Here is a 27,523-nt window from a genome sequence, read left to right on the forward strand (position 1 = left end):
AAAGTTCTGGTTCCTCTAAATAAAACAATGCCAGTATGCAAACTCTCTGCTGCTTTCCCCAGGGGCCTTCAAAAGGAGAGTCTTTGCATTGGAACTTCCTTGTGCCAGCAAAGTAAAAGCCAGTTCCAGGCCAGTCATACCAAAGCTGGAGCACTGGGAGGGTGTGCATGGACAAATAGAAATTATCTGTACAAAATACCCCAAGAGCAGCCCCCAGGTGCCGTGCCTCTCACTGGCACACAGGACTGTGCTGGTGGTGGGACAAGGGAGCTTAAGCACGTGCAGCATTACTACTGAAAGACTTGTGAGGGATTTGTCTTTGAAATTATTCAACTTAAATGCCTTTTTAAAAATTATGTAATGGGTTATCTTACTTTAAACTGTGATTAACAGCAGTACTAATACCTCGTAGTTTATGTGCAGTATTACTAAATTTGGTCAGCGTAGGTAAGGCTATGTCTAAAAGTATATGAATTCATATTCTTCACAGGGAGCTGCTTTTTTGAATTCTACTGATTTATGCAAGGAAGAAGAGTTTTCCCAATGGACTGAAAATCATATGTAGAGACAAACTCTAAAGTACATATGAGAAACATTCAACAGGAAAACTACATGAAAGAAAAAAAATGTATTCTGGTCTACTTTCACCTCCCTCCGCAAGTAAACAAAAACACATTGGAGGTTTGTATGAGCTGAAAAAATAAAGATAACTGAAGCAGCAGGTGGGAAAAGGACAGAGCAGCTGGAACAGGCCGATACTAAATGTTGCCAGATTTTATACAATCTGTTAAACTGAGAGGCCGCTTTGGCTTTAACTTTGAAAGATATTGACTTTATGCTCAGGAAGCATAGAGAAATTTTTATACATGACTGAGATGAAATGTAAATTGAGCTACATGGTTCAAGCTGGTTAATAACAGTTCCAGTCAAATGCAACCAAAGGTGCAATGATGGCTTCAGCCAAAGGAACTCCAGCAACCAACATTCTTTGTGGAGGTTTGGGGTTGTTTTTCCAAAACGCTTTTCCAAGTAAATCCAATTCTTTCAATTGCAACATCTATGGCTTCCTAAGTATCACCTGCCTTCTAGTTCTATGTTTTCTGCAAGTTGCTTCTATATGAATTCCAGTGTGACTAGAGCTGCTGAAATTGTTTTTAGCTGCTCTCTGATGAACATCTTCATCCTTAGTAGTAGAAGGAAAAATGTCACTAAAAGAAGTTTAGAACTTTTGAACCAAAGTTAGAACTACAAGCAGAGAGTAAAACAAAGAAAGGAAAAAGGTACCAGGGCAAGTTCAAAGTAATGAGGAGGGCTGAAAAGCCTAAAAAAGTATTTTAAGGCAGTTCATACTTCAGCTATTATTATATATAGGAGAAAATTAATTAATCTTGAGAGAAGCTTTGTAATATTAGAATATAAAATTTTTAATTCCCTTAAGTCATATTTAATTTTAAAATGACACATTTTCATCAGCACTCCCATGGTTAGGGTGTGGCTGGCATTTCCTTGGAAAAAAACCCCAACCATGTATTAAAGCACAGTGTAAATTAAAGCACAACATAATCAATGAAGCCTAAAACACACAGCTCGTGAGGCCACACCTGGCACATCTTTCCGTATTTGCCCTGTAATAAAATCCTTCAGTAAGTTTCCATGGAACAAACTCTTCTGTTTTCTGTGCTGCTGTGGTGGCCCTTTCACATCACTGGCCTTCCCTATGGGAGCAAAACCCCATCCAAGTAAAGGGCTTTCCAGATCAGAATTTCAGCGCACATCAGCCCCCCAGCCAGAGAACTGATTGTGCCCAGATCATACACAGAGAGCATTTGCACACAGTGGTCGTTAAAAGGCAGAGAAGGTGGTAACTCAAAGAAGGGTTAGGTGCTTTCCCCTCATTTTAGATATATATTTTACATATATATGGATTTTATATATCCAGAGATCTAATCCTGTAAATGGTTATTACTGTCATTTCTGTGCAAACCAACTCCAGTGAATATATGTGAATGAAATGACATTAAAAACAATTCTTTGCTATCTCCAAGATTACACGCCCATTAGGGCCACGCCATGAACCTGAGAGGTTGGATCACCTGCTTCCTAGGAACTAGATGATGTAAGGAAGGAGGTACAAGTGTGGGATTGTAATGACCATCCTGTAATTAAGATACAGGAATGGAAGCCCTGAAGGAATAGATTTGGAGTTGGCTGTGCTACAAGGCTTGCTACATACCTGAAGCCTACTGAACTTGACTGATCACTTCAGCCTGTCCAGTATTAAAGTGAGCTCAAATGCTCTCTGCTCTAGAAGCTGTAGTAGTATTTGATATTTTGGTACTTCGAGTATTTATAGAAAAAGAACTATCAGCTGTCCTATTGATGGGACTGTAATTACAGGCATCTCAAGCACTCCCACTACTAGGAAAAAAAACCCCTCCTTGAGATCAAGGAGTTGACTTTTTCATGAGATAGAAACTATTGCAACATTATGCAATTTGCTTGCTGCTAGGTGAAGTATTTAATGTTCAAAACAACTCTTTAATGCTTCACAAAGTGGATAAATTTAGGTGGTGCTCAGAAGTCCATTAGGTAAATTCAACCTCAAAGTCTATTTTAAGAATAATTTTAACACAGAAATATGAATTAATTTGGTTGTCATCCAGGTTAAAAGACATTCAAATGAGTAATTTTGCTAAACAACATTGCTACATATGTGAGAGGTGAGCCAAAAGATTCTTAAGTTTCAAAGACCCGGCTCATTAAGTTTCCACCTGAAGTTAGCTTTAATCTCTAGCTTCTATCTGAAGTCCCTTAAGATTGATTTCTCTCTAATGACTTCCACGCACATGCTCAGCAGCTGGAATCAGGTTGTGTGGATCCCTGCGTGGAACAGGCTGACCAGCAGATGTCCCCACATTCTAAGTAATCACAGTTAAAGCTTCCAAAATCTTCAGTGCCCTTTTGCACGTTCCAAAGGATGAAGCACCGGAGGCTACAAATGCTCTCGCTGCTTCCTCACACACATTCTTGTAAAAACTAAAGTTCTGAACCAGGGAATACTTGACTGCTGACACAAAGCACCTTTATTGTCATAGAAAAAGTGCCTGGATATTGATTCACTTTTTATGACATGCTGCCTATTGATTGATTGTCCTTTGTTTTATTTTCAAAACCACTCTAATTTTCTTTCCCCTAGAACAGCAACACCCCCCCTTCCCAAATAGCACCTGTAACACTTTTTCCTGGAGGTTCAGACAGAGGAAGCAAGACTTTTTCCAAACTAGTATCAATTAGTTTTAACTCGGATAGTACCAAACGCATAAAACTGTTTTTGCTCACCAAATGCTTTTACATTTCCCAACAAACTCCTTTAAAGCTAAGGAGCTTGCAGGAGGCTGAAGACACAAAGGTTGCTTTGTGGTGAAGGAATGAAGAGAGGCAGCTTAGTGAGAGGTACAGGAGATAGACTGAGCCATGTGTTCTAGCTGTGACTTTCTTCCCTACCAACACCAGAAATTTAACTTCGTTTGATTTGGCATTAAACAGACTAGTACATAGGAGCAAGAGGGCTTGGAGAAAAGTGTGTAAGTGACTGCAGATTTGTTTGGAACCCTTCCACCTGTTTCGGGAGGGATGAGGGGATTACCTTGCACCATCTGATGACCAGAATGCCAGATTTCTCAGCGTTGCTTACATGAAGATTTGCTTCTTGAGGGGACTGAAAACTAATTCCTTTAACTTCATGATTAGAAGAGTCTAACAGTATCTAACACAACTACAAAAAGAGCGTTAAAATGCACACCCACGAAATTAAAGATGACCACACAAAATGAGGTGAACTGGCACTGAAAGTTTTTATCTGTTTCAGAAATCTATACATTTAGATACAAAACGGCATTAACACAAAAATTTACATATTTTCAACTCTTGTATTACACAAGTAAAGAAAGTGTTATGTTGTAGATGTATGTGTACAATATAAAAATCTTCTGAGTGTATGGGTGGAAAAATAAATCTGAATAGAGCCCCAAAGAGAACATACTGTAAATATGACTGTCATGACACAATGAAGTCAATTATTCCCAGACAGAGAAAAATTTACTTTCTAAACAGTGTATGTGAATACTGTAAGAAACTTGAACTTGCTCTGATATACATATATGTATTTGCCAAAAATGTTTTTTAAATGCTGTCTTGGCTGAGCCTTCTTTAGAGTCGATCATGTCAGAGTAGTGAATCACAGGGATACTAATTTAAAATAAAAGGAATTAGAAACTTAAGATATTCAACGAAATCTGAATTTTGAGTACTTAATATACACATAAACCCTATTAGAGCAGGAACAGAGATCAAAAGACTGATATTGTGTATGTCTGTCTCTTGCAAAAGATGGAGGCAGAGTTTCTTGCCTCCATTCCTGTGTATGATCCTCATACTACATCTGATTAGTAAGGAAAATTCCTTAGGGACTAAATCCTGGTTTATTGTTTTCATAAACAGAAAATTCTTATTCCGTGATGGTTTTGTTATGTTTTTAAAGTTGTGGCAATCTAGTGGTAACAACATTAAAATGGGCATGTGTAAACTTTGAAAAGGTAACAGAAAAAAAAGAAGTTTGTGGATACAGATTCAGACTGAGATGCCACAACTGTATCAGCTGGATAGTACCTGACAGTGATTACTGCAGACACTGTACTCGGAAGGTACACGTATGTATGAGGTGGCTTAAAAAAAAGCCAGATTTCCTGATCATCTTTACCCACAGTAAATCAAATAGTTTGCACAGAAGTCTTCATTATTTACACGTCAACTATACAAGTAATACAAAAGAATATTTCAGTTGAGCACCAGTGCTGACTTTAGAAGCACTACCTTCAAGTCAGAGTATTAGTATTCCCTGTCACAAGTAAATTCTGATATACGTCCACAAGTTTCCATTTTCTGGATCAGTTGTATTCAGTCCACTTTTTTGTTCATGCCCATCTTTGACATTCCAAGAAGATTAGTGATAGCAGCAGTTTTATAAAAAGTCTGGGTATCCTGGACAGCTTTCCCAGCATAACCAGTTCAGATCTTTTTGAAAGAAAAGACCATCAAATCCACGGATCTGGATTGTAAGGTTTTACCAAGAGTTCTTTATGTGGTGTTTATATACAATTCATGTGAGAATAAATGGTGGGAACAGACTCAGTTTGTGTGTGCAAACAGCAGGATGTCCAGCAGTGGCAGGAGTCCACAGCCGGCTCAAGGGCAGTGGGGTGTCAGTGAACTAGGGCTGTCATGTCACCTTGGTTTGGAGTAACCATAAGGACACCGAAGCATCAGGCTGTCATGACTAGGTAAGACATGAGTGCTGTAGTATTCAACCAAACTTCCCATGTTCAAAAACATGATGTCTGAATCCAGGTAAAACTTGTCATCCTGTTGTAGAACAGAAACCATATGTAATCATTGACAGTAATGTTTCCAACTCATTGTTTAAAGAGAAAAAGCCGAAACCCCATAATCAGAATTAAAGAAGTTCTTTCAAACATATGACTGCCTTGCAAACTAGTCAGTCACACAAATAAGTCCATATTAAACTCAGGAATTTAATATTCCATCCTTTAGGATTCATCTGGAGCTGAAATTTAGATGTGAACATTTATAGTTTATCATTTGTGTGATACACCAACTAGACAGCCCAGATCTGAGTACTCAAACTCTCACCCTAGACAAGATATTTGTAAATCAGCTGATTTTTACTTTCAGGAACGGCAACAAGTTTAGACTTTAGCTTACTAATTCCAATATATACCTATATGCACCCACATTTTATACACACACACATATATATAATATACACATGCACACAGAGTGCAGCGACTAACCTTTTCAAAGATTCTGTAGTTTCTCACTTTTCCTGCAGGTTCATCCCATACAACCAATACCTTGAAGAAGAAAAATGCAACATATTCAGTCTATGCTACCAAGCTCTTCTAAGTCAATGTATTATTGAGGAATCACTTAAAATTCAGCCTAAAAAAAAAAAAAAAATCCCTGACAGGATAGCAATTGTCTCATATTTTCTTGCTTTAAGAAAAGAGCCCATCTAAATTATTAAGTACTTTGTCATACATAAGATATAATATGTCTTAATCAAGAAGTTTTCTAGGGGGTAGATTCAGCAATTGCAAGTTACCTTTCCAGGTTTAGTAGATGAGTTCCTAATACAGTACAATCCATTTTGCGGTTGTCCTTGTGGGCTACTAGCTTTAAATATCCTAAAAAGAATAAGCAATTACATATATTAGCATTTTATGGCTCAGATAAGTCAAGTGCCTACAGTCCTAAAATTCTTTTTTACAAATCTCTATATCAGTTGTAATAATTCATAGTAGATCATCACTGAAAGAATGTCACTGTTCTAACATCCAAACCAGCAGTGCAGCACAGAAGATCTGGCTTTCTGGTCTCATCTACTTTCCTGGCAGAACAACCTTCCCCAAATGGAGCAAAATCACGTTGCATTCTCATCTATCAATTGATACACGAGCACTGAACTAACTTCCCTAAGAAGGGATTTCCATATTAAATACCTGTAGTGTGTTTTTAAACACAAGTCGTACCTATCAAAATTATCTTTGCACTACTGCTCAGTACAGGTTTTGGTAGGACTTCCAAGTAACTATTTTAAAAGTCACATTTTTACCTTTCAACTTCAAAGGATTCAGAGGTATTAAGAAATATTGAAGCAGGCAGCCCAACCTGTAAAAAAATAGGAAGAAAATAAAATCACCGTGTAAGTCAATGACAACTCAAAACATGAGCAACATGTTATGCAAATAAGTTACAGCCATCACTATCTGAAATTATTAATGGTGATTTAATCAATACTTTATGCTTTTTTCTCCTTTATATCCAGTATTAAAATCCAGAACTTATCAAGGCATTCTCAAAGAGGCTCAAAAAGAAATTAAAAAAAAAATTACACAGCACTGTGCTTTCAGAAAGCTATTCTTTTCCTGGAATAATGTATTTAAAACAATTGCCAAAAGTATACATGAGCAAGGAAAAAAATATTCTTTGAGAATGGATCATCTGTTTAGTCTTACTTTTTCATAGTCATCATCAGAGTTATCATCATCAGGTTGGCTTGGCTTGGAGGGTAGTGCTGGTTTTTCAAATGAAAAGCTTCTAAAACTCTGTCCATCTGGTGGTGATCTCCTGGAAGAAACAGAACGAAAACTGAAGGATATGTCATCAGGAAAACAGAACAAGTTTACACAAAACACTGAAGGGATAGTAAAACTACAACAGAAATTTCAGTTTAGCCCCCAGATCATAGAACGGTTTGGGTTGGAAGGGGAACTTAAGGATCATCTTGTTCCGACCCCCCTTCCACTCAACCAGGTTGCTCAGAGCCCCATCCAACCTGGTCTCGAACACTTCCATGCTCCAAAACTTCTCTGGACAACCTGTTCCAGCAGCTCACCACCCTCACAGTAAAAAAATTAATTCCTAATATCTAATCTAAACTTACACCTTCCCTCTTTCAGTTTAAAGCCCTACCCCCTTGTCCTATCACTACATGCCCTTGTGAAAAATCCCTCTCCAGCTCTCTTGTAGCCCCTTTAGGTACTGGAAGGTGCTGGAAGGTCTCCCTGGAGCCTCCTCTTCTCCAGGCTGAACAACCCCAACTCCCCCAAGCCTGTCTTCACAGGAGAGGTGCTCCAGTCCTCGGATCAACTTAGTGGCCTCCTCTGGACCACTTTCAACAGGCCAACACACCTTTCTTGTGATGGGGGCCCCAGAGCTGGAAGGCAAAATAATTTGAGTAATCATAGATTAATTTAGGTAGGAAGAGACCTCTAGAGGTCATTTAGTCCAAGCTCCTGCACAAAAGAGGTCCAACCAGATCAGTTAGCTCAGGAAGCTATAGCCAATCAAGTTTTGAGTATCTCCAAGGATGGAGATTCCACAGCTACCTGGTTCTGGTGTTTCACCATCCACATGGTAAAAAGTTTTTCCTAATACCTACCTGTAATTTCCCAAATTGTGACTTCTGCCTGTTGCCTCTAATCCCAAAACACTGCAGACCTAGGAGGTCTTGCTCTGTCTTGCCACACCCACCCACTAAGTAGTAGCAGGTACCAGTGATCTCTCATTGGTCTTCCTAAAGGTTGAATGAATCCAGTTCTCTCAGCCTCTCCTCACTTATGTGCTATAGCCCAAATATCTTGGTGGCCTGACATGGGACTCACTCCAGTCTGTCAGTGTCTTCCTTGTATTTTGTCTTTAAAGAGTGTATTACTTGTTCTTCAGAGCTGCTGAATGATCCCATGGACAAAAATATTTTCATCTGATTCACCACCATAACTAGTTCCACATCCCTTACTGAAGTTGATCTTAATATAAAATGGAACACATTTCCTATCTCCACAGAAGCCTAAAATTGTTTCTGTATTTCCTTGAGGTTCTGACATAAAGTCTTCTTATTCACTGCAATCAAAGGCTATTAAGGCTTTGAGAGTCACCTGAAAACAAATGAACTATAAAATTTTGGTGTAATTATTTTTTTGGTTTATCTACTATTTCTTTCTGAACTATTTCTGAAACTAAATTCATTACAGAATTTTCAAATAACAAACACAGGCAATAAAAGCACAACACCGAGGAAGAGAGGGACGGTGCAGGGAAGAGAAACAGGTATCACTATGAATCTGAGAAATATGTCTGTCTACTAGTTAACTAATACACAATGGAAAAACATAATAGTGCATTGTGTTTTCATACTTACTGTAACTGGGGACATGAAGACTTCTCTGCTCTAGGCTTGATTCCAGGGGGCTGGTGGCTTGGCACAGGTGGCTTTGGGAGCACTGGTGGCACAAACAGTCCAGGTTTACCATGTTCTCTTGGCACTTTCAGCTCCACTGGTTTTTCAGTGAGCTGTGACAGCTTGGGTTTATTGGCTGGTAGTGGAGGAGGAGTTCGCTGTGAAAGGTTTAAGTTTTTTAGCTTCTCGCATCCTTCTGGAAGAGGAAGAACTTGGGCTGGAGGCAGAGGGTCTGGAGGCAATGGGTGAGATTCTTTGACACACACAGGCTTCTTGAAAACAGGCAAAGGGGGCACAGGGGGCAACTGTTCACTTAGTCTCCGGCTTGAGGACTGAACCTTTAGATTAGGTTCAGCTCGGCACTGCAACTGCGGCTCTCTCGTGGTTACGGGATCCTCTAGTTTGATATCAGGTAAGCTCCTCTTAGGAGGTGGTGGTGGTGCTGGTGCTGTAGGTTTGCCAGCATAGGAATTTGCCCTTGCTTCTGTGTAGGCAGCTTTTCTGACATGAGGAACGGGCGGAGGTGGGTATGCTGGGGGCAGCACCATATCTGCAGAAAGAAGACATCCAAAAGCATGACACTCTGAGGGGAAATACAGTATGTCAACAAACAACACTTTTCACATTAATTTTCTATGTGATTTATGGTATTTCACTGGCATCTGGTCTGACAGTACCCAAAATGCTGGATAAGCATTTAACTTTCAGCAGAGTTCTTCATGTTATAGGCAGTAAACTCCTGCTATTTTTATTCAGGCATGGCTTGTGATGACTTAGCAAAGGCTTTTCTCTTTGCTAAAAATAAAGAAAAAACAGACTACATTAAAAGCATTAGTCCTGCTCCAGACTGATGGCCAGATGCAGGTCATCCAGGGCAGGAGGCCTGCAAGCATGTTCTGCTTTCTGTAAATGGTTACTGCTGTTACTATAAACTTCTGACCCTAAATACCTCTCAAAATTAGATACGCGTGCATTACTTCAGTTATTTTACCACTTCCAATGTTTTAGTTATGACCAAAGCAAAATAATAACCTGGCATTCCATGTGAATATTGCCTTCACTGGGGGCCTTTCATAAAGGGAATCAAAGAAATCACATACCATCTTTCACTATGTCACAAGTATCTGGCTGCAAGTAGGACTCATCCTCTTCCTCCTGGTCATAATCTGCAGATAAAAATAAGTGTGTTAGACTCTGATAAGTAGTCCTGGAACCAAGAAAGAGTATCAACTACTTAGGGCTCTTTAATAAACAAATATTTTTCAGAATTTTTTTTAAAGAGGTAAAAAAAAAAATTAATAATTTTGGTCCAACTCTCTGCCATCTAGAATAGGTGTTTCCTTAAATTTTAATGTCAATTAAGAAAGCCATCACTTACAACAGGGGGAGATGAAGTACACTAAATATGAAATTTTTTTCCAACTTTTAAGTTAAAATTTCTAGTGCTATAGCTTTCCTGAGAAAAATTCTAATCAGTTGCAGAGACACAACTACATGGATGCATTGGCAAAACCACTTGGAAAAAATATAATCCCCAAAACTTAACCCTAACACAGAAACATTTATGATTTTGCAATATGGAAGCCTAAGCAAGACTAGTGATCTACAATTAACTCTGTGCCTTGCTCTGGCAACAAAAAAAAAAAAATGCACCACAACAAAGTGGTTTCAATGTTGCCTCTAATTGTAAATCAGAATAATCAAGACAAGAAAAACATGTTACTTCTAGGCAGTACTTTCTCATTGATTATAAGAGGAGTATACATACAAGAACAGTATGAGAGAAATGCACTAAAAAGTGAAAAAGGTAAGAATAGAACTGATTTTTATCAGATAATTTTCCTAATTTAAACTCCTACTAGGCCTCTTACCATAATTCATCTTGCACACAAACCTTCCCTCCCATAAACACAGAAGGACTAAACTACAATCCTACATGAAATGCTGATGAGTTGGTTTTCCTCTGCTTTGCAGCAATTGAACCGGATTTCCTAACAAAACTCAGTCCTGCCTTTTTGTCTTAGTCAAGAAAAATAGTCAGGAATTTCCCTTCAGGAAATGAGAGTACTCACTCCCATCAACCCTGCCCTTAGAAATCTGAAAGGGAAGATGAGAAAAGGCCTAGTAAAGGATTTCTGTTGAACCCTGAGGCAAGGTTTCTCATATTGGATTTTACTAATATATTTCTTGACTAGAAGTCAGTTGCTGAAATATGTTGTGAGTGCCTTCCGGGCAGGCTCTCTGTCATGTCCTCACTTCTAACTAACCTCCTTGAAAGATCTGAATTTCTTTATTTTTACTAACAGAATATCTGCTTCTGATTTAAAACTGCAACAGCTATACACCTTGTAAAAAAAACAGTTGCAAAATGGAACAGTTTGCTTAAGTTACGGGAGTAATTCCTGCAGAATCCAGAAGACATAAATAAACAAATAAAGAAGTCTTATTTATCAGCGTCTGATTTGTCACCTTCATTATCTGCTGAATGATGAGAATACTTGATATCAATGGGACGTTCTACTGAGCCATAGAAACTGTCTGCATCAGAACCAGAGTCACTGCAAAAAAAAAAAAAGACAGAGTATCTTCTGTTTAGCAGGGCTCTAGCACTGGAAAAGAATGTTGGAAAAGCAGAAGCCATCTGTTCCTATTTCCCAATTAACAGTCTTATATGTTGCTGCTGTCTTTTAAAAAGATTGTATTACACAAAGCTGACATTTAAAGTTCTCTTAGTAAAAAGATTTATTTTTGTCTTGGTGTTCTTTAAAGTATGAATTAGGAAGGGTCTTCCTTCTTGGGTCTTACTGCACCTGTTCTTATTCAACAGCAAGTTACTTGTAGGTGTGAAAAGCCTAAACCACCACTGTCAAGAGCTAGTGCAAAAGTGATAAAAACCTAATAAAGATTAAGGGCTTATACCTGAATTCTGTTATTGTTTCTTTCTTCTCATGGTAGTGATCAATTTCTCTCCTCAAGGACAGCATCCAATTCTAAACAAAAATAAAAATACAACATTCAACACAACCATCTTTAAATTATTAAACACAGATGTATCTGTCCTCTGTAAGAACAGAGCAACTGTGCAGGGAACACACACTGAAATAGTATATATCCATGACTTTATATTGAAAGGACTCAGTCAAATGTTTTGACTGCCTAAAATGCTGTAAGAACATACTGAAATATTTAAATTTTCAGTTTTCAAGTTTCAAGCTGTTATTTCCAAAACCAGGTACCTATTTGTAGTATGTTTATGGGCAAGAGATTTCATTGAACAGTTTTCATACTTTATCAAAGGTTTAAACATATAAATATTTGTTCCTTGGCTAAGAATAAACATGAAATATTTATGGAATATGGAGAAACATATGCTATCTAGTATGACACTTACAGCCATTCCCTAAATTACAAGTTGAACTAACACCAACTTAGTTAAAACTTCAGACATGATTTTCAGAGGAGCCCAAAGAACTAGGTATACAAATTTCAGCGACAGCTGCATTTCCAGTTCATTTAGATTTTAGGGAAGTCCAAGATTTGCTTTCCACTTCAAGGAAAATTATATTGTAAAAGAAGAAGAAAGTTACCTTTCTTTCATCTTCAGAAGAAGCTGAAAAAAACCACGTCCTGTGCTTCTTGCTTATGTGAACCAACTTGAAAGGAAACACATTACTTGATGTTGTCTCCTCAGCTGCCCGCATAACCCTGAGAAACACGACCGATACAGAAACACCTCAGTCTATAAAGTTAATGCTGCTGAGCGAGTCAGAAAGCTCTGACAGAAAGCAGTTATACTGGCCAGTTTTGCCTGATGAAAAATAACCCCCAAGCCCAGGAAAACACCACAGAAATCCCCATATGTGCCCTGGTAGTACTTCTCCATTTAAGTGGTAGCAAGGACAATGCAAGAGCTCTGACAGGAGGAAGAGCACTCATCATTTGACGTGTTCAAGAGTTTTAGTGAACTGCATTAATTCACAAGTGTCACACACAGTAAGAAGTATTTAGGGTGCTTGTGGTCCTTCTTTCAGAAAGGCACTATTTCAGAGGACAAATCAAAACATACGCTTCCCATGAAAAAAAGGAAAATTAGGAAAACTAATATTAAAAGTTAACTTAATTTTGTCACTTTTCCCTCATAAACACTTTCTTGCACTTTTTTTACTATTTTAAAACAAGCATAACTCAACTTCTTTTTTTTGTGTGTATATGGAATTTCCTCATTTGAGATTCCTCTGGGAAAAAAAAATAAAAACCCCTTCGTGCAACTACCCAGTTGAATAATTCTTTCATTTCAAATTCTTTTTCAATAATGTTTCCCTCTGTGCATAATACTGAGGCCTGGTCCCTATTCCAACCAAGGTCTCCACAAGGTTGCTAGAATGCAGATATATAAAAAGCAATAACACAGTCTATAGCATTTACAAATTCCGTGGTGTTTTTCATATTAATGTGGATTACAGGAGTTAGTGTCACAACCACGTTACACCATGAGTTTCTTCTACAAATTAATCTTGAGTTTTTAATTAGCTACAATGTTTACAAGTGCATTCCCCTAAAATATGCCACTGTTGTGCTCAGTTAGAAAAGCTGTCATAGTCTAAGAAAAGATAATTCCTTACTCCAGAAGTCTGAGAACATTATACAGCACAATAATAACAAATTGCATTGATATTTCTCTACATTCCCTCTCTCATTAAACCTTTCTTAGCAATTTCCTAAGGTTGGATTGGACTTCCATTAGTAGGCCTTGTAGGTCTGCTGCACTCAGACTCTGATAGGACTGGCTAACCTGAAAGCCATATATTTTCATCTTCAACTTACAAAGCAAATATTAAGATTTAAAACGTAGCAAAACGAGTAAGACATCCTGCACGTGCATTCTCTTATTTATCACTCTGTAGTTCAGTTTTGACACTAGCGTTGCTGAATCAGTAACTCCATAAATTTTCCTTTCTGATTCCTTTCTAGTTTTGTGATGATCAACGAAATCCCTACAGAACAAAGATCATTTGTCTGAAAGAATCCACATCTATCTGCACAAGCATTAAGCCAATAACAAGAGTAAGCCCACTGCAATTCATACAGCTTTATTGGTCAAATTACAGAACATGAAGGCTACCCACTTGCCAAGCACTGGAAATGTCATATACACAATTTGAAAGGAATACTTCTCTTGGAATCCAAGACCAATGCTTAACCCAAAGAACAGATGTAGCTGTGTTTAACTTAGTTGGAAATTAAGCCCATAGTCTCTTGCATTAACTACAAGGAGTTCGGGTGTTAAACAAGTTTTTGGCACTCACCTGTTGTAACCTTTCAAAGAAAAGGCACCCTGAGGAGATGCAGATGTGCTGCTTTTAAAATAGTAGATACATCCCTCGTGGATAATCACAAATCTCAATGGCCCTGAAGAGATAAAAAGTGAACAAAACATGAATCCAAGGGCAGTACAATAACTAGAACTTGGGTAGAATTATTGCTTAAGGCTTTAGTAACCTTATTAATCATTATAAATGAGCACGAACTAGTGAAGGGACAGCTTGCTGATGATCAATCACATGGTAAAGCTGTCTATTTACAGAGTTTCAGGAGCATTTGATTCCCTCATTTGAGAGGCAGCTCATCTGAAAACTTCAAAAGCAGCCTCAGAGACTGCAGGTCTGACCTCCACCTGTGCTCCTTTACTAGCAGGATAAACAATAGGGGGAAGGTAGCTACAGGCTACAAATACTTATTTACATCCATCCCAAAAACATGATGGTATCTCTTCTTTCACCTTAAGTACATAATGCTGCCAATAAAATGATGTTCTATTTTCTTTTTTGGAAGGGGCCAAGACTCCTTCCTATATCAAAGGCAGTAATCTTTGTCCTTAACTATATATGTATAGCTTCAATATAAACAGGAATAGCATATGAATAGCACACAAATAAAGCCAAAACCTGAAGTTTTCTCCATGTAAACACACTCTGATTTCAAAAGAAATTACTGGTTTTAAGTACAGCCTAATGTTGGCAGTGAGAAAATTTCCATTTCACAACAGCAACAAGAGTTGGGATATTTTTCCAGTACAGATTAACCAACTGGAAAAAAAAGCTGAGTACTAATTTCTTTTAGAAAAGAGTATTTGAAATTGATATTTATCCTAGGAATCTGTCTTGAAAAATCTTACTTGTGAAGGATTTGACAAGAAATTTAAACAAGCAAAATAAACGACAACATTTGTTATTTAAGATTTACAGTTCCAAAACAATTAAAGGAGAAATCTTTCAGTAGGGGTCTTTCATACATATATTCAGGTAAAACTGTATTCCAGTACAAAGTAAGTGGAAGAACAGCTTCAATAAAGAGTCTGCTAACATGATATGTGTTAGAGGCCCCAGAGGCAAGCATTTAAAACACCTAATTTAGTTAATACTCAATCGACTTACACTTCAAGATCTGCAGCTGGGTGCCTCCTTTTTTATGAAGATACCCCGATTTGGTCACTCCTCCAGGCATTGTCAGAAGGTTTTGTGCTCCAATTGCCTTCATTGGGACTGGCCAGACCAGCTCCTGCGAGGCCATCATTCTGCAATTTTGAATAGTTAAAAGCAGTTTAAAACTTCTATTTTACTTTAAAGAGTGAGTACTGAGAAACAAAGCTTGTTTCCTTAAACAAGCTTTCCAAACAACTAACGTGGTTCAGCACTCAAGAATGTAGCACAGACGGGTGTTCAAAGATTCCAGGAACCTCGCAATGTATAAAAAACTGTGGTGCAAAAAGTCCCGATTTATTTTTGTACAGCTCTCAAGAGTGACTGACAGTAGTTGAAACAATGGAAGAGTGCTTAGTAAACGTTATTTAAGTATTTCTGTGTTAAAAACGCTCCAGATAACACTGCCAGACTTAATCAGGCAGGTGACTAGAAAGAAAATTGGTTTCTTCTCCCAGTGCTACACCACACATGTAAATACAATGTCATTTTCTGTACAACAAGGGACTCAAGCCCAAGTTTAATAACTGAAGTATCTAATACTACCTACTCCTGATATTTACATGTTTTATTCTGAATGAAAAGATTAGTATATAATCTCATACCAGATATTATATGCCACAATATCCTGTGCAAATGAAGTTCATCTCAGATTGCTGCAGGCTTCCATTTAATTTATATACCAATCATTAATGCCATGCTCCAAGCTCCTTTGCAGTTACCACTCTTTCTGCTGTCATCTTAAACCAAAAAGATTAGTTTCTTAGGTAGCAGCTTTTTCTGATATATAACTATGAGCCCTCTTTTTCTTCAAATGGTGACAGAACTAGGCTAAAAATCCTACTGGGTAATAGAGGAAAGAAATCATGCATGGACTGAATGGGAATTTTGACCTAGACATAAAAGGGTCTGTTATCCTCAGGTGTAGGGCTAGAGACCTTTGCTGGCAAAAGGCAAACTAATGAAGTTCCAGTTAATTAATTTCTGATCAAGGAATGATGGTTTAGAACTGATAAGCTTTCAGTGGAGGACTGAAATCTAACGGATCTTGTTTGCTTCTCCTTTACCCAAAAAGGACAGTAAGGGAGGTCAACAGTGAGGCTCAGCACAGAAACCAAGAGCCTCAGCACAATGCCCTGCCCAAGCACTTTTCCCTCCAGCCTAAGATGGCAACTGAAGTTCCTATACTGAAAAGAACGAGGAAGTGTTGCAGTTTTTTGAGGGATTAAGTGCAACAGCAGAGCACACATCCATTGAATATGTGTTAGGAAAAGAGAAATGCACGTCAGTGGATCTTTAGGTGGATCAGCATAGGATTCAGATCTAACTGCTTGCCCTTGCTGATGATGTGTGTGTGGGAAAGGGTAGAAGTTCCTAGTAATTTCTACCAGGAGAATTTAAACTAAACTAAATTCTTCAGGCAGCCTAAAACACTTAATCACAAAAATTAGGTTTTGGTCCCCAGTGTTACGAAGCAGGCACAACCAGAGGAGGCAGGACCCAAGGCCCTAGAAAGGCTTTCACAGCAGACACATTAAGGCATCATGGTTTCCAAATTTTCCCCCATGACTTTCCTCCTCACCAAAAGCTAAGTTACTTTTGTCGTATTCAGCTGTATCCTTCCTTCTGCTGCTTCCTCCGTGTTCTTATTAAATGACTGAGATCTTTCCAAGCTGAGTTGTTCCTTCCTCTTCCTCCCCCACAGTGAAATGTCTAGCACCAGCAATGTATTAACAGGTCTGAGAAGGGGCTACTCACATAAAGCTTTTAAGAATAGTAGTAAAACAAAGAATAGCAGCAGAAGTTAACACCCTGCCCCAGCAAATCCTTCAAATTGTTACTCCACATCTTGCAGAAAAGTCTAAGTGAGGGAAATGGAGAGTGTTACCCAGCTGGCTGCTGACACTGCAGCACTGCTAAGAGTAATTTCCTTGAAATAAGGAATGCAAAGGCAAGTCCTGGGCCAAATTCTTCTTTTAAGATGTGCTCATCAACATTCAAACATTAAAAATTAGTTTATGATTATTTCAGTCTGTTTCTAGATCTGTTCAGAGAAAAGATTAAGTGAAAGTGGAATCTTTTCATTCAGATAAATACACTCTGATGCCACTTTTCTTGAACTAACTCTAACTTTAGTCTCAATGCCATCCAACAGTTTCAAGTTCATCATGGCTCTTGAAATCCTGTGTGCCTTTACTACAAAGACCAGAACAAGAAAGGACTTAAGTACACAGAGTATGGTGTAAAACTGTTTCAGTGTTATGTACTTAGGTTGAAAAGCTATCAGAAGAGGCAGAGTTAAATGTTTCAGAGAGGTTACCCAAAACAACCAGTAAGCTGAAATTTCTAGGAAGCCAAAGTCAAACACTGGGAACAAGTGTGTGACACCCTAGGTAAATACAGAAAACAGAAATATTTGTCTAGGTCATGCTGGCCTTCTGTACAGGAGTACACCAGTCAGACTGCTCACTAAAGCATGCCTGGATGGACATTTTCTTCCCCACCTGAAAAGCCAGAATTTCAGGCAGACAGGAAAAAAATAAAAATTAAAATAAAATAAAATAAATCACAGAAGCAGAGGAGCAAGCAGAGGGAAAAAAAAAATAAAGCCACTTCTACAGTGTGATGACTACGGGATTTAACTGAGGGGAAAGGACAGCAGAGTATCAGGTTCTGCTTCCTCTATCTACATTCATTTCTTTCTTCTGACTACTTACAATAAGACAGTCCTGAGAATAGAGAGCAAAACTTAGAACTTCTCCAATCCAGCTAATTGAATAAAAGGAGACATGGCTGAACTCCATGCAACCAAGTACACACTACTTGAGCTAAAGAGCCCACCTAATACACCAGGCTTTTCAAGAGATTTAGAAGCTGCTAAGCCTATTATCTGGATTTCATTGTGGCTTATAGCACTCCCCATCATATCTTTAGCTCCTCAAGCACTTTCATTTGCTGGCACACTGCAGACACCTTAGGGAGGACTTTCGTATTCAGAGTTGAAATCTTTGAGTTAGGCTTCTAAAATCCATTTAAGTACTTGAAATCTAGTCCCAGGCAGATTTTTCTTCTTTTCTTGACTGCAGAAAACAACTCTGTAAGGACAGATGACGCTATTTTGCATCATGCTGTTGGAAGAAAGCTGTCAAAACTATGTAACTTCAGGATCTTCATTGCAGGGGTGGGAGAGAGGAAGGAAAAATGGAAGCTCTTAAAGATTTTTCTGGTCTTAGCATCTACAGTCTTTAGCTCACTGAATTGTTTCCTTCTGTTCTTGATATTCCTCTTATAATTTTTTAAATACATTACCTGAAGAACAGATCAATGTTGCATTACCAGGTATGCACAATAGCAAGCACTGAAGTCACTGCAGAGCCTGTTAACTTTGGCATCACTGAGAATAGAAAGATATTTCCAAGTTGTTTCTGATGCAGTTATATTCTTGCACTACAAGCCAAAGATCCCAGCACACATTTTCACTCCTGGTGCATAAGCAGCCTCTTCCATGGAGCTGACAAGGAAGTTACCAGGAAGGGCCCACAATGTGCAACTAGAGCTAAGACAAAGCTGTCTCTGACAGTGGTCCTCTGCTACAAAAAGGCAACATCACCCATGCAGTATTTGGTTGAAAGCTTCTAGTAAATAGCCACACACATTATTCTTCTTCCCACTCACCTAGGAACCAGATGCATTCACATCTGTGAGGCAATTTTAACATATCCTCTCAGTCAGAATAGCGAGATAGGAGGATAGGGCATAATTTTACAGTCTAAAAGTCCTTTCATGAGTAAAATTCTGCCACATTAAAATCTGGATTACATTATAGAAGAGCACTTATCCCTCTTGGCCTTAAGAGCTATTGGCATTTAGCCCAATTAAAGCAAGTACAAGCTGATTCAATTAAGGATTGCATCTGGAAAAGCCACAAGTCCTCAGTTCTTGCTTAACTTCAGCAGAACACATGGCAGATATGATCATCTCCACATCTTGCAGTATATAGGTGTGAAAAAAACATTACCCTCATCTCTGAAACTACAGCTGCCAAAAGCTGTATTAAAAGTTCTCACTTGTTATAATAATATTTATGGTCTGTCCTGGAGCCCAGTTTGGTCATGCTGGAAAAAATAAAAAGCAGCCTCCAAAGCTGCTTTAAACCTGAAGTTTTAACAACTACCTCTATACCAGTTGTGTCTGAGAACTTTTAAAACTCTGTAGTATCTCATAACCTCTAGTCTATAAATTCTGTTTTGAAAGTAAAACCTAACAAAGCCAGATGCTAGTTTCCTTCTGAATATATAACTTACATACAACATGACATATACAACCCATAACTTATAGAGCTGCATGTATTTCTCCTATCATGCAGAGGGAGACTGAAGTCTCTACAAAATGCTTTACCAAAACAGAGGCAGCATTGCATACTGCAAAACCATAAAATGAAAGCTTCCCCTAAGTGCTCTCATCGATTCTGAGCAAAAACAAATTCTCTGATTCAACCACCTAAACATTTACCAGCTGTTCCCAGAGCCGCTTTCTGCAGAATTTTCAAGTCTCTTGTCCACTTATTCTCCAGTACTTCTGAAATACTCTTCCATATCTCTCCCAGTTTTTTGGCTACACATTCCATTTCTTAATACTTAACAGCCCCTTTCACAATAGTTTCTCAGAAAGATTAATAGCACAGTACAAACACTGTGAAGTCAAATAAATCTTACAAGACAAAGGGAACAGAGAACTAAGCCTGACTGAAATACACTGTTTTAAGTAAGTTTACTCTGTTTAACTTGCTTCAACTTGTTTTTGTTTTCTGGCAAAAGTTTTCAACCAACACCCTCCAATTATTTATCCTTTAATTTTCTGCATGAGTTAAAAGTATTTTACCCCAGAGACCATATTCTACTCTTAGTTGTAGCCTGCTCTCTACCTTAAAGAGAAAAGATGACAGAAATACAAGCCACAGAAAGCACTAACCTGGTGACCTTGCCCGATCGACACATAGTTTTCCTGCTGGCAGTTTCACCGAATGATTGTTTCCTTTGTGATGACAAAGCCATTAATAACTTGTGACCCCTCTCAGGCATGACAGGAACATCCCTGCGCTTCACCGTGCCGTGGGTACTGCCAGGCTGAACGTGCCGGCGAAGCTGCTGAACAGTCCACACAAAAGGGAAAGAAACCCTGCCCCAACCGCTTGTGCATCTGCACTGAGCTGTGGCCAAAAGTGACGCCGAGGCAATGACTTGTTTCCTTTGCTACTTCCTGTTTCCCCCAGTGTCAGTGGGCAGCACTATCTTTGTCAGATTTCCCGGCTTCCCAAAGAGGTTATAAATCAATTCCTGCATACCTCAAACCTCTGCCAGACATCGAGCTAGAAAGCAGAGGGGATTTTCCAGCGCTCACTTTCTTCCTACTCACCTTTCAATCAACCACTTTCCTATGGGAGAAAAAGAAAGTCGTCCTCTTTTCTTACAGTGTTCTCAGGCTCTCACAATGGCAGAGGCACAGGTCAGAAACGCTGCCTGTGCTTCTGAAGAGCTTGTGCCTCAGGTACCTGCACTGCACCACAGAACTGTGACGAGTATTTCATGTTTTCTCCCCCATAGTTGGAGCTTGTTCTTTCCCTCTTCAACCCAAGAAAAATCAAAACAGTCATTTTGAAAGACTTTGAGGCATAGAGGTGCTTTAGAGCAAGTCTTGCCCGTACACTGCCACAAAAGACAATAAAATTCAAATTCAAGAGGCTCACAAAGCACAATTCTACAGGATGAATATCACCAACTGATGATAAATAAATGTCATTGTTTTTACACTTATTTTCATATGGAGTTCTAAAAAGGATTCAAGTGTTTCACTGATTTGTCTGGAATTAAACAACATCATAGGCGAGAAAGTTCAAATAAGACAAAACCAACTAGCAAGTTTCTGAATGATGGACAAAAGTGTAAGTACGTTAAGCAAAGTTTACTTCGTGTATTTTTAGGGAAATGGATGTGAATCTGTATCCTAAAATAGAAGGAAGAAGAAGTCTCTATACAACATCATCTCTTTCTGTAAACTACCCAACAGTCAAAGCACAAAAGAAAATAACATTTCAGGTACTGGTCATGGCTGTATCAGCTAGAAAAGCAGTTCTCTCACCATAGGGCATCCATCTGCATTCCTTCCACAGCCATGCTCTATAGGAAGGGGAAGCCTTATTTGCTGCAATATCAGTTACCCCCTTAGACTTTAATTATTAACACACACTGCTTTAAAGTATTTTTTTCTCTCTAAGTTCTCTATCTAAGCATACTCTTCTAGGCTTGCATTAGCATCTTTGAAAGCTTTATCTCTGCCTCAGTAATAAAACTACAATCAAAATTACAGCATTTGAGTGTACGTAACACTGGGAAAAAAACTTCAGTTCCTCTTTCCCTTTTCTGATGTGACACACCTAAGTCTTGGATCTTCCCTCCAAACTCTACAACTTATAGTACCATGCTCTTTGGCCTCAATAAATTAAGTCTCCTTTATCCAACACATGTTCCTGACATACTGCTTTTCCACTCTAACTTTTCTGATGCTGTCCCCCTTCCTTTCCTCATTTCAGCACTCAAATGCAGCAGGACTTTTCATTTCAAGTTCCAAGATCCCATTTTGACTTCTCTGGTGATTTCCAACACTATCAAGATGGTCCCAGAGTCAAAATAGAAACCATTTCACACACACAGGCTGATGTTCCACCAAGGGACAGCACAAATTTAGATGCTTTACAGTTTTGGCAGAATGAAAATTTAGCTTAATTTCTAGACCAAACATTCATCAGAAGGATTGCATTTCAAAATTGCAAACAAGAAGCCTGAAGAGACATGAAAGCTTTATGGATTTGATTGATACATCTGTCAGAGAAGTGAAAGAGTATTAAATATATCCTTCACAAAGTAAAATTTTGTTATGCACGGACCTTTGGTATATGGTTTTCAGACCACTAACCTTCATTTGTCCCCACAAAAATTAGTCATGAGGAGCAGCCTTGCACCAAGCTAGCCTAGGGAGAATTCCACTCCAAAGGAGTTGCTTCATTTCTTTAACATTATAAGACATCACTCAGATAGCCTTAAAAGGAACAACCATAGCATCTGGAACCAATATTTGGATTTCAATCCAGCAGGGCCACTGTCCCAGGAAGTCAGCCAATCCTCTCTGCCATTGTTAGGAACAGCTCTTGCTGGCAGAAGAAAGCAATCCTGCTTATCATTAGTTAATGGAACACAAGAGCAGTAAAATACCGGTATAAATTCACCAGTCTCGCTGCAGGGCTGAGCTGTCTCTGCAGCAAGAGCTTCCTCTTGCCGACAAATTTACAGGAAACTGCAAGAATGGACTGCAAATAAAAGCAGCCCAGGAAGAGCACAGCAACAGGCGAGGCAGGGAAACGAACAACGCAACAAAAAAAATTAAAACAGCATGAAAACCACTTTCTTTCAGCTGCAGCAAGAGGTCAGCTCAGTAGTCATGTTCCACTGAGAATAACGTAAGGTTCACACATTATATATTTCCATAAAAGCTTACAGTATAGGAAGGCATTAAGGAAGGTCACATTCTGTTAATCCTTCACTGACTTTAACAAGCTTGGATCAGGAGTAGATTATTAGAAGTCTTATTATTTTATTAATTCTACCAAAGTAGTTTAGTCCCAAGTAGATCACAGGGGAAACATCCACTGCATTGAGAGATGATATATTTGTCAACTGTTTGCTTCACAACTGCAGATTGGAAAGGAGCAAGTGCAAATCACTCGCCTGAATCCTTCATCTACTAAGTGAAGCAATCTTGTGAAAATGCAAATTACTACGCATCAGAATTACTTCTGCTGGGTGAACTGCAGTGTTATCATATAAAAAAAATAAATCTGCAACAAAGGGCAGAAATGAGGCCAAAATTTCCAAAAATCCTCTTTCAATGCCAAAAGAATTCCTATTCCTTAAACTTCAACTATCATTCCTTCCTTTGGCTTACTTCAGAAGAGCTGAAGAAGTCCTAATATTTCTACTTCTTTATTATGTGTAGTAAAAAAGTAGCTGAAGTCTTGACAATATATATTCAATCTAAACCCAAGAAACACTTCAGATCAAAAAGCTTCCAAATTGCTACTTATACCCCTCTGGCTCTTGAACTCTGAACATCCGTAGACATATTGCTGGCTTGGAACTTCAAAATAAGCCCAGCAGCAGTGGTCTGCAATAAATAAGCCATACCTCAGAGAAAGAGCCTATCAATGTTAAAATAAAGTCAGAACTTTTCGTGATTGTGTCACCAAAGAGCTTGGCACACGCCCCAGAAGATGATATCACAACTTTGATTTTGGGATATGGTTAATGTTCAGTTTGTCAAACGCCTGTAAAACAATGTACAGTCACAAAGTATTTGCAGTATGTGCATAGTTTCTAAAAAAGCAAATTAGACCGTATAGCTGGAAGACAAGAACCTTCTGCAAACCCAGAATAAGAACATTATCATTTAACAGATTCTCTTATATCAGCTAACCTTGAAAAATATGGCAAGATTTTATAATAATATATTGTAGGGTCCCTCACTACTAGAAAGATACTGAGATCCTGGAGCATGTCCAGAGAAGGACAATGAGGCTGGTGAAGAGTCTGGAGCAAAAGTCCTATGAGGAGGGAGCTGGGATTGTTTAGCTTGGAGAAAAGGAGGCTCAGGGGGAACCTCATCACCCTCTGCAACTATCTGACAGGAGGCTGTAGCCAGGTGGGGGTCAGTCTCTTCTACCTGGTAACAAGTGATAGGACAAGAGGAAATGGCCTCAAGTTGCACCAGAGGAGGTTTAGATTGTGTATTAGAAAAAGTTTCTTCACAGAAAGGGTTATCAGGCATTGGAACAGGCTGCACAGGAAAGTGGAGTCATCATCCCTGAAGGTATTTAACTACACGTAGATGTGACACTTGAGGACATGGGTTAGTGGTGAACACAGTGTTGGTGCAAGGTTGACACTGGACTTGATGATCTTAGAGGTCTTTTCCAAATGTAATAGTTCTACAAAACAAGGATTGAATTAAAATCAGTACAGTTATTTCAGCATAATTTTCTATGTTGGCAATTTTTTTATGTGTAGTTTTTCAAGTTAAGTTTAAAGGATTTCTACTGAATCAAAAGCCCCCCCCCACCCCCCCCCGCAACTGTAAAGGAGCTTTCACCCAGCAAGGTAACTGGGTCAAGTCTATGCCAGTCAGACCACACCTGTAAAATCTGGTACAAGTAACACTTAAAGTAGAATGCAAGTTCTTAAAGTATTTTGCTGCTTTTCTTTTTTTCTTTTTTTTTTTTTTTTTTGTGTTTTTGGATTTTTTGGTTGGGTTTTTTTGAGTGCTTTTTATTTTTAAAAATAAATTCAGTCACATTACCAAGACTCTACTTCCATTTACTATTCAAATTAGATGGACACATTCATTGTTCCTGTTACCCATATACAAGGTCCATGTAAAAAAGACTGTAAATGCTGCTATGGCTGTGATCAGCTTCTATCTTTCATCAGTGCTTGAAGAACAATTTAAACTGGAACATAGATTAAAAAAAAAAAATCACGTAACTGAGCAGAAGTACAAACATGATTGCCAAAGTCCCATTCCTGCAGACAGCTACAAAGGGAGTTCCCCAAATATACATATACACTGAAAGTGGGACTTTCCACAAGTGATTTATTTCCTTGGCAGATGTTTTTGATTCCAAGATGTTACTGTTCAAACAGTTTTACTGCAAGGCTGGTTCGTGATGAACTGTATACAATTCTATCACTAAGGTACTCATAACAGATAAATTAGGAAGCATTGTTGGACTCCAAAACAACTTCTGCTTAGATGTCAAAACAGCTTTAAGCATTTAAGCTGGCAGACCACTGAACTTTGGTAAAAGCAACACCTAAATAAAGGCTTTCAGAAATTTATAAGAAGGAGACAAATAACCATTCTGTCCATATCTGGCAGTTACATTTACCTAGCAGACATCTTGCCATATAAAGTTAAGTCTGTTGTTAGGAAATATTTTTTCCTGTTCTCTTACAATTTTACTTAAATTGATTTCAAGTACATCAAGAGTCCAAAGGGAAAAAAAAAAAGAAAGGCGAAAAACCCACCTTAGCAGCCTACACTTAAGTTCACCATTTTCTACCATTTTCTGGTACTAAAGCCTTCTGGCAAGACATACAACATCCATCAGTTCATTGTATACTGTGCTTGTAAAAGACTAAGATAACTTAGGCCCAAGACTATCAATGCCAGTTAAAAGAGTATTTTGTGTGAATGCATATGCAAATCAACGAAAATATTACTGAATATAAGCCATTTTAAAGCATTCCTGTCGTAGGATACTAAAACCAACAAAACCACATAAAGCTTACAGAGAAAGTCCTTTTGAATGTTTATCAGCAAAACCCTGCAATGAGTAAATTCATAATCTCTCTTGCTGACCCCAATAACAAGCTACTAATTGAACCCTAAAGAAATGCAGCAAGCCCTGCTTTAGAGGAAGCATTTGGTCCTGTCATCTGAGAGTCCTTCAAGCCTGCGTGTCCCTCTCCTGGGGAACTGCAGGAATCTCGTAGTTATGAAAATGTACCTGCTGCAGCCAGCACCAAAGGGGAAGCTCAACTTCTGCCAGACCCTGGAAAAACAAAACAAACCAAACATTTTCTACTTTTATTTTTGCTTGTAAAGAGACTATGTGATACAATTTAAAGACACGGTGTAACTGCAAAGGGTCACTCCATACTTCGCTGCTGTACAACACAGTAGGTGGTATGGGTTTTGAAAGAACTATGCAGTGAAGCATCTCAGAGGTTGCTGTTCTCATACTTGGAAACTCTGACTAGGAACCAGAATATCAGAATAAGTTAACAACCATGCAAGTGTAATTTATAGAATTAGAAGGCCCAAGGGCTATATTGCTAATGGACTGTCCCCACCTCCAGCAGCTTTGAAGCTCCTGGTGCTGAAAACCTCATGCAAGTGAGTAGGTGTACCAGAAACACGGATTCTTTACTCTGATTCCAATGATTGTTCCCCTTAAAACCACGATACAAACTTCTTCATCCATTTCCAAAGGATGTTGTAAAATGGAAGCATTTTGCCACTCCTTCCTCACAAAACACTAGATCAAAGGACTGAAACAGGTAGGAGCATGGTTTAGAATAACCAGCATTTAAGGCTACTGTGAATTTCACCATTTTGGTAAATATTACCTTTGAGTTTTGATGGGATCTTGTTTTGTTTTGTTTTTTAATGAGCACCAGAAAGAAAAATCTAAGATCATGCTTACTTTCTACAAAAGCTGAATTTAATTATGAACACCACATCACGTGTAGTTGGGATTTTAAGTAAAGATTTTAAAATTAAAACAAATGTGCACCACAAAACTGGGTCAGGAAGAGAGCAGTAAACAGTTCTAATTTGGAGGACACCAGAGGAAACGGTCAATTAATATCACTTAACCATGAAAATGTATAATCACATGCTTCTTCTACAAGACAATTTGGACATTGGCCTTTTATATTATCATTTCTTCACGGAAATCACTACTTGCTTCAGAATTATGACCAAAAGGAAAAAAATTCATTCCCCTTCAATCTTGTTTAAATGAACTCTAAGAGCAAGGATTAGCCTGACATTGACCTATGTCTCCAAAGCTGTAGAGTTGCATTCAAAAGGAAAAAAAAGAAAAACAAACAAAGAACAGAAAAAAAAAGAAAAAAGGTGTAGTGCATCTCGCTTACTGCACAGCAAGTGAGAAACTGGAAATACAGAAATCCATCTCAGATCCCAAGAGTTCAGCTTCTGGTACTTCAAAATGACACCAGTAAGCCCCTGAGCTGCAAATTCTTTGGCTGGAAGAATATTCTGTATCTGTGCCCAGTTCTTACACTTTTCAGCTAGCACTCCTCAGATCTGACTCCACACAGCTATTCCTATTCCTGGCCTCAGTGACTTTTCACCTCCAAAACTTACTTTTCTTTATTACAGACAAAGAAGAAACACACACACACACATATATAAAAATACATATATATTTAATTCTTCAAGAAATGGTGCATGTTAGAAACTTCAGCAACCCTTCTCCTTGGCAGGATAAACTACAAAGAATACATGGCCTTTTTGCACCATTCTTTGTTGTACTGTTTTCTTGAAAAGCTCTTTTAAAACAGTGCAGCCAGACTCTTTACAGAGATGAACT

General features: G+C 38.5%; 1 protein-coding gene across 4 annotated transcripts in view; it reads right to left on the minus strand.

Annotated features, from left to right (window-relative positions):
• Nucleotides 1-3,845: 3,845 nt before the first annotated feature.
• The window catches only part of SH3BP2 (SH3 domain binding protein 2), a 35,091-nt gene continuing 11,413 nt past the window's right edge, over nucleotides 3,846-27,523 (minus strand). For 2 of the 4 annotated variants that reach the window (XM_027712794.2, XM_039382987.1), the window contains exons 2-13: nucleotides 15,253-15,392; nucleotides 14,125-14,227; nucleotides 12,406-12,523; nucleotides 11,738-11,808; nucleotides 11,288-11,376; nucleotides 9,919-9,984; nucleotides 8,780-9,368; nucleotides 7,095-7,206; nucleotides 6,692-6,747; nucleotides 6,182-6,263; nucleotides 5,871-5,930; nucleotides 3,846-5,421 (exon numbers count right to left, since the gene is read on the minus strand). In XM_027712794.2, coding sequence (XP_027568595.1) covers nucleotides 5,284-5,421; nucleotides 5,871-5,930; nucleotides 6,182-6,263; nucleotides 6,692-6,747; nucleotides 7,095-7,206; nucleotides 8,780-9,368; nucleotides 9,919-9,984; nucleotides 11,288-11,376; nucleotides 11,738-11,808; nucleotides 12,406-12,523; nucleotides 14,125-14,227; nucleotides 15,253-15,391 — 1,623 coding nt within the window. In that variant the 5' untranslated portion in view covers nucleotide 15,392 and the 3' untranslated portion in view covers nucleotides 3,846-5,283. Of the gene's footprint in view, nucleotides 5,422-5,870; nucleotides 5,931-6,181; nucleotides 6,264-6,691; nucleotides 6,748-7,094; nucleotides 7,207-8,779; nucleotides 9,369-9,918; nucleotides 9,985-11,287; nucleotides 11,377-11,737; nucleotides 11,809-12,405; nucleotides 12,524-14,124; nucleotides 14,228-15,252; nucleotides 15,393-20,268; nucleotides 20,516-27,523 lie in introns of those variants that run through there. The other 2 variants (XM_027712791.2, XM_027712790.2) reach the window with 2 other exon arrangements.

This window comes from Pipra filicauda, unplaced genomic scaffold (assembly GCF_003945595.2).
Source record: "Pipra filicauda isolate LSUMZ 115617 unplaced genomic scaffold, ASM394559v2 scaffold293_size922472_pilon, whole genome shotgun sequence".
NCBI classification, from domain to species: domain Eukaryota; kingdom Metazoa; phylum Chordata; class Aves; order Passeriformes; family Pipridae; genus Pipra; species Pipra filicauda.